This window comes from Opisthocomus hoazin, chromosome 12 (assembly GCF_030867145.1).
Source record: "Opisthocomus hoazin isolate bOpiHoa1 chromosome 12, bOpiHoa1.hap1, whole genome shotgun sequence".
Taxonomy (NCBI): domain Eukaryota; kingdom Metazoa; phylum Chordata; class Aves; order Opisthocomiformes; family Opisthocomidae; genus Opisthocomus; species Opisthocomus hoazin.
In genome coordinates, this window is record NC_134425.1 from 4,217,922 (window position 1) to 4,231,722 (window position 13,801).

The 13,801-nt window shown below is 61.8% G+C and overlaps 1 protein-coding gene across 1 annotated transcript; it reads right to left on the reverse strand.

The window, feature by feature from the left end:
- Window positions 1-4,032: 4,032 nt before the first annotated feature.
- Window positions 4,033-13,791, reverse strand: LOC104337254 (pre-mRNA-splicing factor ATP-dependent RNA helicase PRP16). The gene is made up of 26 exons (XM_075433570.1): window positions 13,361-13,791; window positions 12,658-12,845; window positions 12,396-12,500; window positions 11,800-11,965; window positions 11,567-11,685; window positions 11,345-11,421; window positions 11,016-11,171; window positions 10,636-10,797; window positions 10,443-10,550; window positions 9,444-9,556; window positions 9,203-9,340; window positions 8,761-8,947; window positions 8,483-8,668; window positions 7,892-8,032; window positions 7,616-7,726; window positions 7,425-7,541; window positions 7,068-7,175; window positions 6,837-6,949; window positions 6,101-6,309; window positions 5,869-6,023; window positions 5,631-5,786; window positions 5,421-5,555; window positions 5,216-5,341; window positions 4,720-4,815; window positions 4,442-4,563; window positions 4,033-4,296 (listed from the first exon to the last, which is right to left on the reverse strand). Exons 1-26 carry the CDS (start codon window positions 13,702-13,704, stop codon window positions 4,182-4,184), a joined length of 3,753 nt encoding a protein of 1,250 aa, XP_075289685.1. The 5' UTR covers window positions 13,705-13,791; the 3' UTR covers window positions 4,033-4,181.
- Between the last annotated feature and the right edge of the window lie 10 nt (window positions 13,792-13,801).

Genomic DNA, 13,801 nt, shown 5'->3' on the forward strand with positions numbered 1-13,801 from the left:
CTGAGCCCGGCGGGACTGTCGGAACACACACGGCGTGGTGCAGCTTGCCGGGGGGCGGGGGGGTGGAGGTCTGCACCCACCAGTTGGGAACACCCTCCATTGCTGCTCTCTGCCCAAAACCTGGACTGGCAGCGCTGTCGTCCAGCCCCAGGGCCTGGCAGGAGCTGCAAGATGGATTGGCCACAGCAGTGAGCCGGACAGGGGCTGCTCATGCTGTGTTCCAGGGCCAAAGGCAAGCGTCGGTGCAGGAGCCACGGCACGGGGAGCCCCAAGTGTACCAGGACATGCAGCAGCAGGAGCTGGAGCCAGCGCAGGTGCTGGCCTCGCTACGGGCGCTGCAGCGGGACCTGGACGTCTGCAGGGGCATCAACCGCCAGCTGCTGGTCCAGCTGGTGCAGCAGGAGTGTACGGTGGAGCAGAAGCATCGGGACCTGGACTTTCTGATGCAGCTGTACCGGACGTTGAAGGGCAAGGTACCGCTGCCGGGCACAACAGCCACAGGCCAGGCTGCGCCAGTCCCCCGCCCTTGGCCGTGTGCCCCCCCAGCCATCCCCTCAGGGCTAGGCACCATGCCTGCCCAACAGCCCTGCCTGTGCCAACAGCGGGTGACCAGCGGGCCCAGGGGAGGGCAGGGGACATCCTGCCAGCCACGTGTGGGACGAGGATTTAGCACCATGCTCCGTACGGAGCAGCCCAGCCAGCCCAAAGAGAGGACAGGCATGGCTGCCACGGCGCAGTCCACCCAGCTGAGCAGAGCTGGACGGCTGCAGCCCCCGACAGCCCCGCTGACACCCTGGGCACCATCCCGGGGCTGCTGGCACTGCTGCAGCCCACAGCGAGCTGGACTCACCCCTCTCCTCACGTGCTCGTGCCCCATGGCAGGTCAGGGACTACGGGAATGCCTTGCCAGGGCTGCGGGGTGCCCAGCAGACACTGCCACAGCTGGGCAGCACTGCAGGGGTTGCAAGGGGGTGAGAGGGCCAGGAGCGCAGCCGTCCTGCCTCCCACCCGCTGCAGGCCACAGACCTCTGCCGCAGGCTCCCCCCAGCAGCCCATTGCCCACGGCTTGCCCCACACCAGCGGCTTCTCCGGCCCCAGCACCTCCGCAGCAGGGGCCCAGGGCGATCCAGCAGGTCCCGCACCCGGCTGGGTACCACAGGCTGCTGCCCACCTTCCCACAGGACCAGAAGGATGAGGCAGTGCAGACAGAGGTCACCTCCTTCGTGGCCACCCACAGCCGCTCTGACAACAGGGACAACAGCCCAAAGGAGGAGCGCACGGAGCTGCCCGAGCAGGTCAGTGCCAGCAGCCACAGCACCGGTGCACGGGGCCAGGCGGGAGCCGTGCGGCTGACACAGGCGGTGGCAGACGCAGGGATGACTGCAGGCAGCAACGGGCAGCTGAGCAGCACCGGTACCAGGCACAGGACACGCCGCTGGGGAGGGCAGCCAAGAGAAGCAGCGCTGGGGAAGGTGGGGTGGGCCAGGAGGGGGGCATCCAAAGGCCACAGGGCTGGGACGCGCGAGGGCTGGAGCCTGCAGCCAGCACCCTGGGGTTCCATGCTCTCGGGGGGTCCAGCGGGGAGCCCTGGCCCAGCCAGAGCTGGAGCCCATGGCGTGGCCCAACAGCGCAGAGCAGCAAGTACCAAGAAGGCATCTGGCACCCGTAAGGGTCAGTGCAGGCACGGCGGGAGGATGAGGCAGGAAAGCACCCCAGGAGGCACCAGGCACTGCCTCCCCATCAGTTACTGCACGGCCACGCGCTGCAGCAGCACTCAGCCTGTCCCGGGGCAACAACGGGGAAAGGGAAAGGCGCTCCCCGTGCGTTTGGGCATCGCTGGCTGCAGAGTTAGAGGGCAGAGAGCGTTTCCCTGGGCAGTTCTGGGAAGGTGGAGAGGCAGCAGCCCGAGCCTGAGGGAAAGCAGCCGCGGGGGGCACAGAAGCCCCAAGAGCAAGTGTCCCAAAAGCCCGCTGCCAGGCTGAGCCCTGCTCCGCTTCCCACAGCAGCCCTGGGATGGGGTGGAGGGAGGCACGGCCAGCCTGGCCCCACTGTCTGAAGCAGCCCAGGCACCGGCATGGCAGCTGCCAGCCTCCAGCATCTCGCAGCGCAGAGAGGAGCAGCCGTGCCTATGCTTGAGGAGGGGCACGCAGCACGAAGCCAGCTGCGAGGAGGCGGCCGAGCTGCGAGCACCACGGACGCAAGCAGCCAGCGGCGAGGCTGAGCGGGCAGAGAGCAGGTGGGCAGGGCGCGGGGCTGGCTGTCCCAGGGCTGTGCCTGCGCCCGCTCCCTCAGGGGCTCAGACTGTGCCCTTGCCCGCAGGGAGCTGATAGCACGGCTGCAGGCAGAACTGAGCCACTGGCAGTGGAAACAGCAGCTGACCCACAAGCAAGCGATGGAACACATGCACGCTGCGGCCCGTGCCAAAGAGAAGCTGCAGAGGAGCCAAGAGCAGCTCCAAGCTCTGAGCAAGCAGGTAGGGAGCCGGCAAGACCTCCATCAGCCCAATCCCAGCCTTCCTGGCCCCCCCCATGGATAAACCAGGGCCTGCCCAGCGCCAGGAGCAGGCTACCACGCCCTGGGAGCTGCAAGAGGAGCTGTGCTGCCAGCGAGATGGGAAGGAAAAGCTCTAGCAAGCGCTGCAGCAGGCGAAGGAGGAGCGGATGAGCACCCTCAAGAGAGAGAACAGAGCCCTGCAGCAAAGCCTGTGCTGCAGGAGCGGGCAGCGAGCTGGGCTCAGCAGCAGGACAGAGGGCACGGACCGCGGGCACGGACCGCGCTCTGCCAGGAACCGGCACCAGCACAGCCATGCAGCCCCCACTAACGCATCTCATTCTCTGCAGCTGAAGGCACAGCAGGAGCGGAGCCAGGGCCTGCAGCACAGCCTGGCTCAGCTGCAGGAGGAGCTGGGAGCCAGCCGGGCCCGGGAGCAGCGATGTCTGCAGCAGCTCAGCGGAGCCAACAAGACCATCCAAGACCTGCAGCGAGAAATGGCCTCCAACAAAAAGCACCTGGCAGAGGCGCGGCAGCAGGTGAGGGCAGGGATGGGACAGCCCCAAGACACAGCCAGCCACCACGCAGCCCTCAGTGCCAGAGCAGCAGAGCGCTGCAGAGAGCCCTTCCCAGCTGCCAGAGCCCCAGCCTGCCCCCGGCTCAGCCAGCCACCCTCCCTGCCCCACAGCTTCGCATGCAGGAGCAGGACATGGCAGCCCTGCAGGCAGAGCTGGCCCAAGCCCAGCATGAGCAAGCCAAGCAGGAGGAGAAGACTGCAGCCTACGAGGAGCAGAGACAGCAGATTTACTGGGAGCTGAGGAAGCTGCGTGGGTCCCAGGAGCAGAGCGAGCAGCGGGTAAGCGTGTCCCCAGCCTTCCCACAGCGCACCGGAGCTGTGCTCGGGTGCTCTCTCTCCCATCGCCTCTCTGTGCCACCGGCAGGTCCAGGCCCTCCAGGACAGGCTGCAGGAGCTGAGCAGCCGAGCCCAGCACTGGCAGCAGCTACAGCGGGACAGAGAGCGAGCTCTGGCTGTGCCAGAAGAGGAGCTGGTTGGTTGCAAGGTGGATCTGGCTTTCCTCAGGGAAGAGCTCAGCAGGGCCACGGCCCAGGTGCAGGACAGGAACAGGCAGCACCACAGCCCAAGGGCAGGAGCACGGCCGGGCCCCTAGCACCAGGGAATGACAGATGCTGGCCCAGAGGCAGGGCAGAGGTGGAGAGGACAGGGCAGGGACAGTGTGCTGCAGATCCCAGGCCACCGAGGGAGGAGGCTGTTGGTCTGGCAGCGGCAGGGCTGAACATCATCTTCTCCCTAAACTAGCCCTCAGGGACAGCTGGGCGCCAGCCAGGCCACGGGTGGTGGGAGAGCTGCTGGGACAGACCGTCTTCATCCTCTAGGGCAGGGTAATTCTGTGCTTTGTCCCGGGCTCTACAGGGGAACCACCTGACAGTACCAGCCCTGCATGAATCTGCGCGCCTGCCTCCACCCAGCACTCGCCTCCAGGACAAGCAGCAGCGCAAAACGTAGCAAGGATTCGGCTGACAACTTTTAAACAAATAAAATTCTTTCTGTTTTGTAGCAAAATTAGTGCCAAGCACCATGGCCTTCCTGGGTCCGCTGTAGAGCACCTCATGGAGTAGAGTGACCAGGGGAGCTGGGCACTCTCCGAAGACTCGGCCGCTGGTGGAAGTCTTCAAGCCTCGAAGCAACGGGCACTGCCTTCTTGGAGGCCAAAGCGGGCTGGGGTGCGTCGTGGTGTCAGGCGCTCCCCCTGCTCCTTGCGCCCAGGGGTGTAGATTTTAGTAGATCTGCCAGGAAAGGACAAGGGTGATGCCTGGAATACGCAACCTTTCCCTGCACCAGAACACCCGCGGGGAAGCTGGGATCCTCCCCGCAGCTCCCTACGCCTGCTCTCAAGCAGACAACCCCTGGGCAGGCGGGGCCAGCACCTACCTCGCGCTGCCCAGCGGGTTACGGCGCTCCTGCTCTTCCCGGCGAGCACGCAGCTGCTCCTCAGCCAAAGCCATCTCTTCCTCCATGGCAGACACCTCCTCCTTGGCACGGCGGCGGTTCTCCTGGAGCAAGGCAGCAGCAGGTCAGGGACAGGCAGAGGGCTGGCCAGCAGCAGACTCTCTGCAGGCCCTCCACGTGAAAACACAAACACGCACTGCACTAGAACACACGTGCAGTGAGCCCGCTGTCTGCCAGCTCGGCCTGGACAGGAGACTGACCTGGCGTGACTTGCCAGCGTGTTTGATGCTGTAGAACATGGGGCCCAGCTCTGCCAGCCACTCTCCATCCACAGCAGTGACACACTGCATGTATTCCTGCAGGGACAGAAGGAAAAACCAGGGGAGCAGGATGGCTTTCTCAGCACCTGGGCACCATTTTCAGAGCCACGGCAGCTCCCTCCCTCCCCCACTTGCTGATGGCACTTCTCGGCCTGGGACTATGCCCCTTCCAGACAATTCCTCCTGCCCTCAGAAGCTGCCACGGGCTGGGCTTGGGGAGACCACAAAAAAGTTCAAGTACGTCTCACCTAGGCCAGGAAAAAGTATTGGGAAAGGGACAAACAAAGACTCTGCAGATGACACAGACATGCCTAGCTGGTACAGAAGAGAAAGGCTGAGAACTGCTCTTCTGACAGATCCTGGCGTCACAGCAACGCCCTTCCACCTCCCTCAGAGCGCTCCTCACCCCTCCTGCCAGCCCTCAGCTCACGCTCACCTTGGTGGTCATGACCAGCTCGTGATACACGATGTAGTCTGGTGTGTAGCCCATGCCAAACAGAGAGCTCGTGGGGTGCAGGTGGCAGGGCATGCCTGTGCGGATGTTCACGTACTCCCCGATGCCCTGCCAAGAGAAGCGTGCTTAGCCCACCTGTTCCTAGACAGGGCCTCGCAGCCCCCAGGCCAGCACAGACGCCTCTCACCTTCAGCTTTGCAGCTTGATGGAAATACGCAGCACAGATGCACTTCCTGACAACATCCCAGTCCGTACCACAGGATGCCAGGCTCATCCGCTGCTGCACCATAATGTCCTTGAGCTGGGCACGCACCTCCCGCACCTGCAAAGACCCGTGGCAGTCGGATCCGTCCCCGCCATCAGGCTCCCTCCCCCAGCCTCGCCGCCACAGCCTCACCTTCCGCATGGCCTTGGCATGGATGAAGTGCTGGTTGCACCACAGCGTAGAATAGCTGTTGTTCTTCCACTGCAGGTAAACATTCAGGTAACTCAAGTGATCGCTCTCTGGAACAGCAAATTTCTCCCGCACTTGGTCGCTCTCCTCCTCTCGGCCCTGAAGGGTGAGCAAAGAACACAGGTTAGTCAAAGGGCAGGGCAGGGGAAGGCCCCAAACTGCTGAAAGAGCAAACCGGTACCTTAGGCCGATAAAAGATGGCAGGCACAGACAACATGGAGACAATCAGCAAGATCTCAGAGCTGCAACCCATGTCGCAGGAGACAATGAGCATTTTGGAGAGCGCGGGATCCAGTGGGAACTCCACCATGAGGCGTCCTGTTGCGGTCAGACCACCTGCAGAACAGCACAGGGATCAGCAGCTGGGCAGGTCCCAGTTCCACGGGCTGACACCTCGCCCCCGCAGCAGATACCTGTGTTATCCAGGGCCCCCAGGATCCACAGCTGGTACATGGAGTTCAGCATGTTGTCCTCGGGGGGCGGATCCATGAAGTGGAACTGCAGCAGGTCCTGCACACCCAGGGACTTGAGCAAAAGCACCACGTTGGCAAGGTTGGTGCGCTGGATCTCGGGCACCGTGGTTGTCAGCAGCTCGTTCTTGCAGGCGCTCTGGGTGTAGAGCCTGGGGAACAGATGCCAAGAGCGTGCTCCTCCTCCCGTTCCGAGCACTGCTCCTGGCTGACTCACCAGCCGTTCGTTGCCCAACGCAGCCAAGCACGGCACGGGGCAGCAACTGCACACGCAGCCAGCCCAGTCCGCAGGACCCCAGGGAGGAACCTCTGCCCTGGCCGAAGCGTGGCCTCCCCAGCACGTCAGGGCGCCATACAGGCTCTCCAGCACGGCCCTTCCCTGGGCGCAGACCAGTCTCAAAGCAAAGCCTTGAGAAAGCTGCCTTTGGCTTGGCTGTTGTCCTGACAGCGTCAAGGGTGCAACGGCCACGAGTGAAGACAGGCAAGGGAAGAAACTGCAGCGTATCCTTTCCTCCGCAGAGGCACTGGGTCCAAACGAGAAGGCCTCAAGGCCTGCGTACTGCCCTCACCACCCCAAGAAGTTCAAGACAACAAACAGCTCCAGTGAGGAAAAAGATAAATATAACCTGATGCCAAGGTGCAGACACCACAGAAACGGGAACACCGGTGACGTGCCTACCTGAAGCAGTGGCCTGGGCCCGTTCGGCCAGCTCGGCCCGCCCTCTGATTGGCATTGGCTTGGCTGATGGGGTAGATCTGCAGTGCATCCATGCCGATACGGGGGTTGAAAACCTGCAGGGCACAAGAAGAGCAGACTGAAGGAAGAGGAAGGCTGGGTCGCTACAACAGAACTCCCTCAACCCAACCCCAGAGATCACAGACATAAACAGCAGAGGGAATCCTGGCTTACCTTCAACTTGCAGTAGCCAGAGTCAATCACAAACATGATGCCGTCCACCGTCAGTGAGGTCTCTGCAATGTTGGTGGCAACAATGCACTTCCTGACCCCATCCGGAGCCTGCAAGCACACCGCACATCAGTCAGATCCCCGGGCAAGGGCCTCTGCACTGCTGAGGAAGAGCGCAGAGCAGCAACAGAGACCCCAGAGAGACAGGGGTGACTCCTGAGAAGCTGAGGGGACACACGCTTTCCCTCGCCCTCCACATGCAATACAAAAGGCACGCCTGCACCTCTCACTCCTGCTCAGTCGTCTTCCCTGCACTAGTTTCCCTTGTCCCCACTCCCACCACAGAGCACACGTCAGCACCTTCTGGAAGATCTTGGCCTGCAGGTCCGACGGTAGCTGAGAATAGATAGGCAGCACAGCAAGAGCAGGCGCCTTCTCCAGCTCCTCAAGGTGCTCCACAATTTGCTCTGAGGTCACCTAGACACAAGGAGGGGTATAAATGTAACACTAAAACAACAAGGGGTAAGACAGTGCCTGCCCTTCCAGCTCACCTCTATGTCCTCCTGGCCAGGCATGAAGACGAGGATGTCTCCGGGAGCACCAGACAAATGGACCTGCAGGGCTTGTTTCACCGCAGCCTCCACGTAGTCCTCCTGGGGGGTCTGAAAGGCACAGCCCGGGTTACAGATGCCAGCAATCTCACCTGCCCTGTCCTGTGCACAAGAGTGCAGCACAGCACAGCTGCTCCTCCTCTGTCCTTTCTCTCCACCGCAGACTACAGTACACCCAGGTCACAACAGAACTTCCCTCTGCAACGTTAACCGTACCTTGCTGAAAAGAATATCGACGGGGAAAGTGCGCCCGGGAATGTGGAAAACAGGAACGTTCCCGAAGAAGGAGGCAAATTTCTCGGCATCCATGGTGGCCGAGGTGACAATCAGCTTCAGGTCCGAGCGTCGGGCCACCACCTAGAAAGCAGACAAAAGGAACAATAAGGAAGGGGCATCTGCGCAGGGCTGCAGACTGCTTCTGTTACTACTGAGACAACAGCACAGGACAGAGCTCCTGCTGTACTCTAGAGGCACTGGCCACCAGTGCCAGGGAACGCAGACGCTGTACGAGCTGTGCAGTTCAGCAGACCAGCCGACCTCAGTCCAGGAAGCCTCAAGCCAGCAAAGCTCTCTGTACCTAGAGTTTCTGACAGTCAGCCAGCAAGCCTCAGGCAGAACTTAGGCACCAGGGAAGATTCAGTTCCCCAGAACCAGGGACCAGGAGGCTGGAGCAGCAAGCGCAGAGACATGGCACCTCTCCTTCCCTCTCCCAGGCCTGGGAGGGAAGCGTTGTCCCTGCCAATCCTCTGCTTTAAGCCCAGCTCGTGTTCCCTGCGCTGCTGCCCTCTCGTCCAGGCTCACACACACCTCCCGAAGCAGGCCAAAGAGCACGTCCGTATTGAGCGAGCGCTCGTGGGCCTCATCCATGATGATAGCACTGTAGTTGTCCAGGTCAGCCTCTCGCAGCGACTCGCGAAGCAGGATCCCGTCTGTCATGTACTTGATCACTGTGCTCTCAGACGTGCAGTCCTCAAAGCGGATGGCATAGCCCACCTGGGAGGGCACAGAGATTCCAGCCGGTATTCCCACAGCCCCAGGCACTCACCGCCATCAGGCAACACCCCTGCACCCGCTGCCAGGCTCACCTCCTCTCCCAGGCGCACCCCCATCTCTTCACTGACCCGCTTGGCAACCGACATGGCCGCCACTCTGCGGGGCTGGGTGCAGCCGATCATGCCATAGTCTGTGTAGCCATCCTCGTGGAGGTACTGCGTCAGCTGCGTCGTCTTCCCGCTCCCCGTCTCCCCCACCACAATCACAATGCTGTTGTCTCTGCAGAAAGGCAAAAAATCATTTCTTCATACACCACGAAGAAGGGCTTTTGCGTTCACAGCCCCGGCTGGCCACCCAAGCGTTGTCCTGCTGGGGCAGGAGAGCTGCCACCGACCGCACAAAGCGACGGGCTTTGTTTCCTGAGGGTACAGCTTCTGAAGGGGCCGGGTATCTCGGAGAATTTCTCAGTCAGGTTCCTGAGATGTAGGCCAGTGCCCTGGGGATGCTCTACGGCTGGCTCCCTAGCAGCCATACCTGAGGATGGAGAGCAGCTCCTGCCGCACAGCAAAGATGGGCAGATACTGTCTCTGCTCCAGGATGGATTTCTTCTTGGCGAACTCGCTGCTGGCTTCGCTTTTTTCTTTCACGTGTTCGGCAAACTTCTGCTCAGCCCTAAGGAAACAGCAGAAGTCCTGAAACCGCCTCTCCACACACCTTGCTACGCCTACAACCCCCGTCACTGCCTGAGCAGGACCAATTCAAAGGAAGTTCCTACTTGTAATCCACTTTGCCATCTTCTGCCACCATCTCGTCCTTTTCCTCCTCTTTCTTGATCCCCATAATGTCTCCCAGCTTCGTGCCTGCCAGCTCCCAGTGCTTATGCTGAGCCTGGAAGGACAGAGAGCAGTGTAACTTTGCCACAGCAAGCCAAGCACCGACAAATCTTTCTTCTCCAGTCTTTAGTGCATTAGCCCCACAATTCCCCAGTGCTACGACGCAGAACGCACTACCAACCCCGTTCCTACATCAAGTCCCCCACTTCCAAGTGAACCGGAGCAGAGCTTTGAGACACTGGTCTGGATACAGAGACTACAGGCACAGGACGACCAACCGCCTCTGAAAAAAACGGTTCCAGCTGCCGATCCTTCCACTAAATTTGAACTTAGATCTACACGAATCTGAACCAGAGGTGATCTTCCTGCCCTTGGCAGGTGGTCACAGGCCTCTCTCCCACCTTCCTGTTTGATCTCGCCTCTGACAGCAGTTTAGCTTCTGCCTTCATTCCGCTCGTAGCATATGTAGCTCAAATCCACTCAGTTTCAATTTACAAGGAACACATCTGTGCTTTCCCCACAGCTACCACAGAAGCTTTAGAGAAAGTCCCTAGAAAACACCCCCAAAAACTACAAAAACCTCTTTTGCTGAGACACAACAAGATACGTTCTGCCACCGCACTGACTGCTGACTGTCCTAAGCTACCTTGCACTCTTCCACCTGCTCTCCCCTCCCATGGTCCCAAAGTCCTTTGCATCAGAGTCCTCTGCACAAGCGCACAGTGATTCATGTCCCAGGCAGTGCCCAAGGAAATCACATCACAGCAGCTGCTTACGAGACCACGCAACGAGCTCGGCTGCCAGGATTTCCCCGCTCACAACAATAGGAATGCCTTAGCCTGATCACCGCCACAGCCTCTGTTCTGCAACGTCCAGACAAATGCTGTGGGGCACTACGCAGCACGTACAGTGGGGTAGTAAGCCAAAAGGTCGCAGCATACCCTCTTACGCTCCTTTTGCTCCCTGTGCTTGCGCACCAGTTGGCTGCCTTTCCGGGCTATGATGGCCAAATCCGAGGTGGCATCCTTGACAGGGATGACTGGCTCTGGCTAGAGGAAAGAAGCACTGCGTCAGCACAGGGAGCTCGCACTCGCAGGGCTCCCTGCCGTCAGTCCCGCCAGCCACAGCCTCTACCTGCTTGGTGAAGACAATCCTTCCATCTAGGAAAGGGGGCACCAGGTTGTGCACCAACAGATGCACTTTGGCTGAGTTGTCCTCCTCAAAATCTTCGCCCACTTCAATCCGATGAACCACGCCACTGGTCAGCATGCGATTTGTCTCCCAGCGCTCGTTATCCTGCAGGAAACAACCTATCAGAAAATACATAGAAGCCCCACGGAAAGCCCAAAAGATGACACCAGGAGACTGAGCTCAGGTCTGGGCCGGGCACTGACAACAGGATGAAACGGAGGGCTCTAGCCTCCAGTAACCGGAAGCAACAGGGTGTCTCGAGGGGCAGCAAAACGAGCAGCGCCCGCACGTTCGGAGCAGCCGACCCCGCACCTCGCCCCCACCTCATTGATCTGCCGCCGCTGTGCCGAGATGCGCTTCTGCCTCTGCTTGTGCAAGTGCTGCTCCCGCTTCTTCACGTACTCCTCGGAGGAGGAGGCCAAGGGGTTGTGAAACTCATTGTAGCCCTCGTCCATCATGTACCAGTCCCGGTCAGCTTGCTAGGGGGGGAGAGGGCTGCCCTGAGCTCCGCCAGCCCTCATCCCGCTGGGGCCAGGACCTCCCGCTGCCCCCCATCCCGCTGACTAGTGGTGGCCCCGCGGCCTGCCCAGCCCAGCCCGGCAGCCCCCAGCCCGCCACCTAACCCGCTCCTTGCCCGCCTTCGAGCTCTCACCCGCTGGTCATCCTCCCACTGCTGTCGCTCCTCCTCCGTCTCAAAGGCAATGCCCTCCTCCCCGTCCGCACGCTGCCCTGGGGGCGGGGGGTGAGCCGCTCAGTCCGGACACCGGCCTGGCTGCCGGTCCAGAGGAAACCCCGCAGAGCCTGACCCTGCGCGGCGCAGGGGAGGGGGATTCCGCCACTGCCCAGCCTGGGCAGCTCAGCCCGAGCTCCTCACCTCTCCCTCTGGACAGCCGTGGCGTGGCCCCCAGGTGTCTGCGGTCATCAGCCCACTCGTTGTATTTGTACGACGGGGTGGGCAACGGCGTCTTGTCCGCGTACCTGCTCCTCACAGACCTGAAGAAACAGCGCGAGGGAGGAACCGGTGGGCACAGTCAGGCGCTGCTCTTACACACACCCTCCCCTTTCTGCAGCAAAAACGCTCACAGGCACAGCCCCCGGCACTGATACCTGTCCCGGTCTCTCCGGTCCGTGTCCCGCAGCGACGATGCCCGGTGGCTGCGCTCTGAGTCCCGGTAGGAAGGCGTGGGCGAGGGAGATTCCCACTGTGAGCGGCGGGCACTGCTGGAGCCACCATCATCTTCCTCCCAGCCGGAGCGAGACGGAGTAGCTGCATCTAGCAGAGCAGAGGAGGTTTGACACCCAGTGTTCAAACAGTGACCGCCAGCACCTGGAGCCGCCGTACACCTTCCAGCAAGGAGCATGGAGAGAGGGTACCACCCATCTGCCCTCCCTCAAAGAGAGGGTGCCGACCCAGCGATTCCAGGGAAAACTGCCAAAGGACCCCATCTCTGTCACACTGACCCAGAACAGATCCCGCTACGCAGAGACCAGCCAGACTTTCACACACAGGGCTGGCAAAGTGCTCCCAGACCCTGCTCAAACTAGGAGTTTGACACTTGCCCTAACCACAAACCCTCAAAGCTACAGGCTTTTCTACCCACATGCATCCTGAAAAAAAAACAGGAAGAAACAAAGAAAAAAAAAAAAGACCAAGCCCCTTTCTGTCAGCTCTCACACGAGAACTCCGCAGGTCCCACTCCTACCTTTGGGCCGATGCCTGGGGCTCTCCGGTTCGCTCCTCCTGCTGCTCCGCTCTGAAGAACCATCTCTCTCTGATCTGCTGCTGTGACGACTCCGGTCCCGCTCCTCTGTGAAAAGAACATGAGGTCAGGCGCCCAGCGCACAAATGGGCTTCCCGAGTCTGCTGCACAAAACACCACGAGCATCAGCTAAGGACTGCAAACAGGCTGAGGGACCAGCCCCAAGCCTACGCAGGAAGAGTCACAAAGGGCTCTGAGCAGTTACCTCGGTCCCGTTTACGACCGTGGTCCCGATCACTACCGCGTTCCTTCTTTCGCTCCTTCTCCTCCTTGGAGGAGGCAAAGACACCGTGCTCCCGACGCTCCCTCTCCCGCTGCCGGCTGCGTTCCCAGAACTCCTCGCTGACACCCCCTGTGTAGGAAGGCGTTTCCACGTGGACAGAGCGGTAATGCCTGGAAAAGCAGAGCAGAGAGAAGAAAAGCTCAGCAGTGCTGAGGAACAGCTGGCCTTTGACTCGCCCCACACAAGCCTAGTTCCCCGCGCTGCCACAGCAGAAGCTCACGGTTACAGGCGCTCTCTCCACCCTTCGCTAACCGCCCACCAGCCCTGCCGATGCTCTCAGAGGCGCGCACCCCTGAGCTGGCCTCGGCCTCCAGGCACGCCGAAGCAGATGCCCTCACAAGGGGGTGGCTGCTGCCTGCAGGCCCGCCAGCACCCAAACGCGCTCCTGCCCGCACGCCTCAGGGAGGGCACCGGGGAACGAGCCCTTCTCAGACTCCGCAGCCCAACACCAGTGCCCCACAGCCCTTCCCTGAGGAGACCTCCAGGCCTCCCCACCACCCAGGAGGCCCCGGCCCTGGCTGTATCCCCACAGACGCGGCCCACACCCACGCTCCTTCCCCCGCGGCGGACGCAGCGGCTGCAAAGCCCTCGGTGCCAGCACCGGGAGCCCCCAGGCTGACCCCACCTGTCCCTGCGGCCGCTCCGGCTGCTCCGATCGCTCTCCTCCTCCTCCTCCTCCTCCTCCTCCTCCTCCTCGGGGCTGCCCGCCTCGTCGCGGCCCTCCTCCCAGTCCTTGTAGGAGGAGACCCGGGACCGCTTCCCGCCGGCGGCCGCCTCGTCCTCCCGCTCCCGCCGCTTCCGAGCCGCCAACACGTCCAGGCCCAGCAAGGAGGCCCGCGGGGCCGGCGCCTTGAAGACGTGCTGCTCGGCGGCGGCGCTCCGGCCCCGCAGGACCAGGCCGCCGGCCTCCTCCTCCGGGCCCGTCCCCGCCAGCCGGTGCAGCCACTCCTCGCTCGCCTCCGCCGCCATCGCCGCCGGGCGCCCGGCCGTCAGCGGGAGGGTGGGCGCCGGAGCCCTGCCCCGGGCCCGCTCCCGCACCCCTCCTCCCCGCCCGCCAACCTCCCTG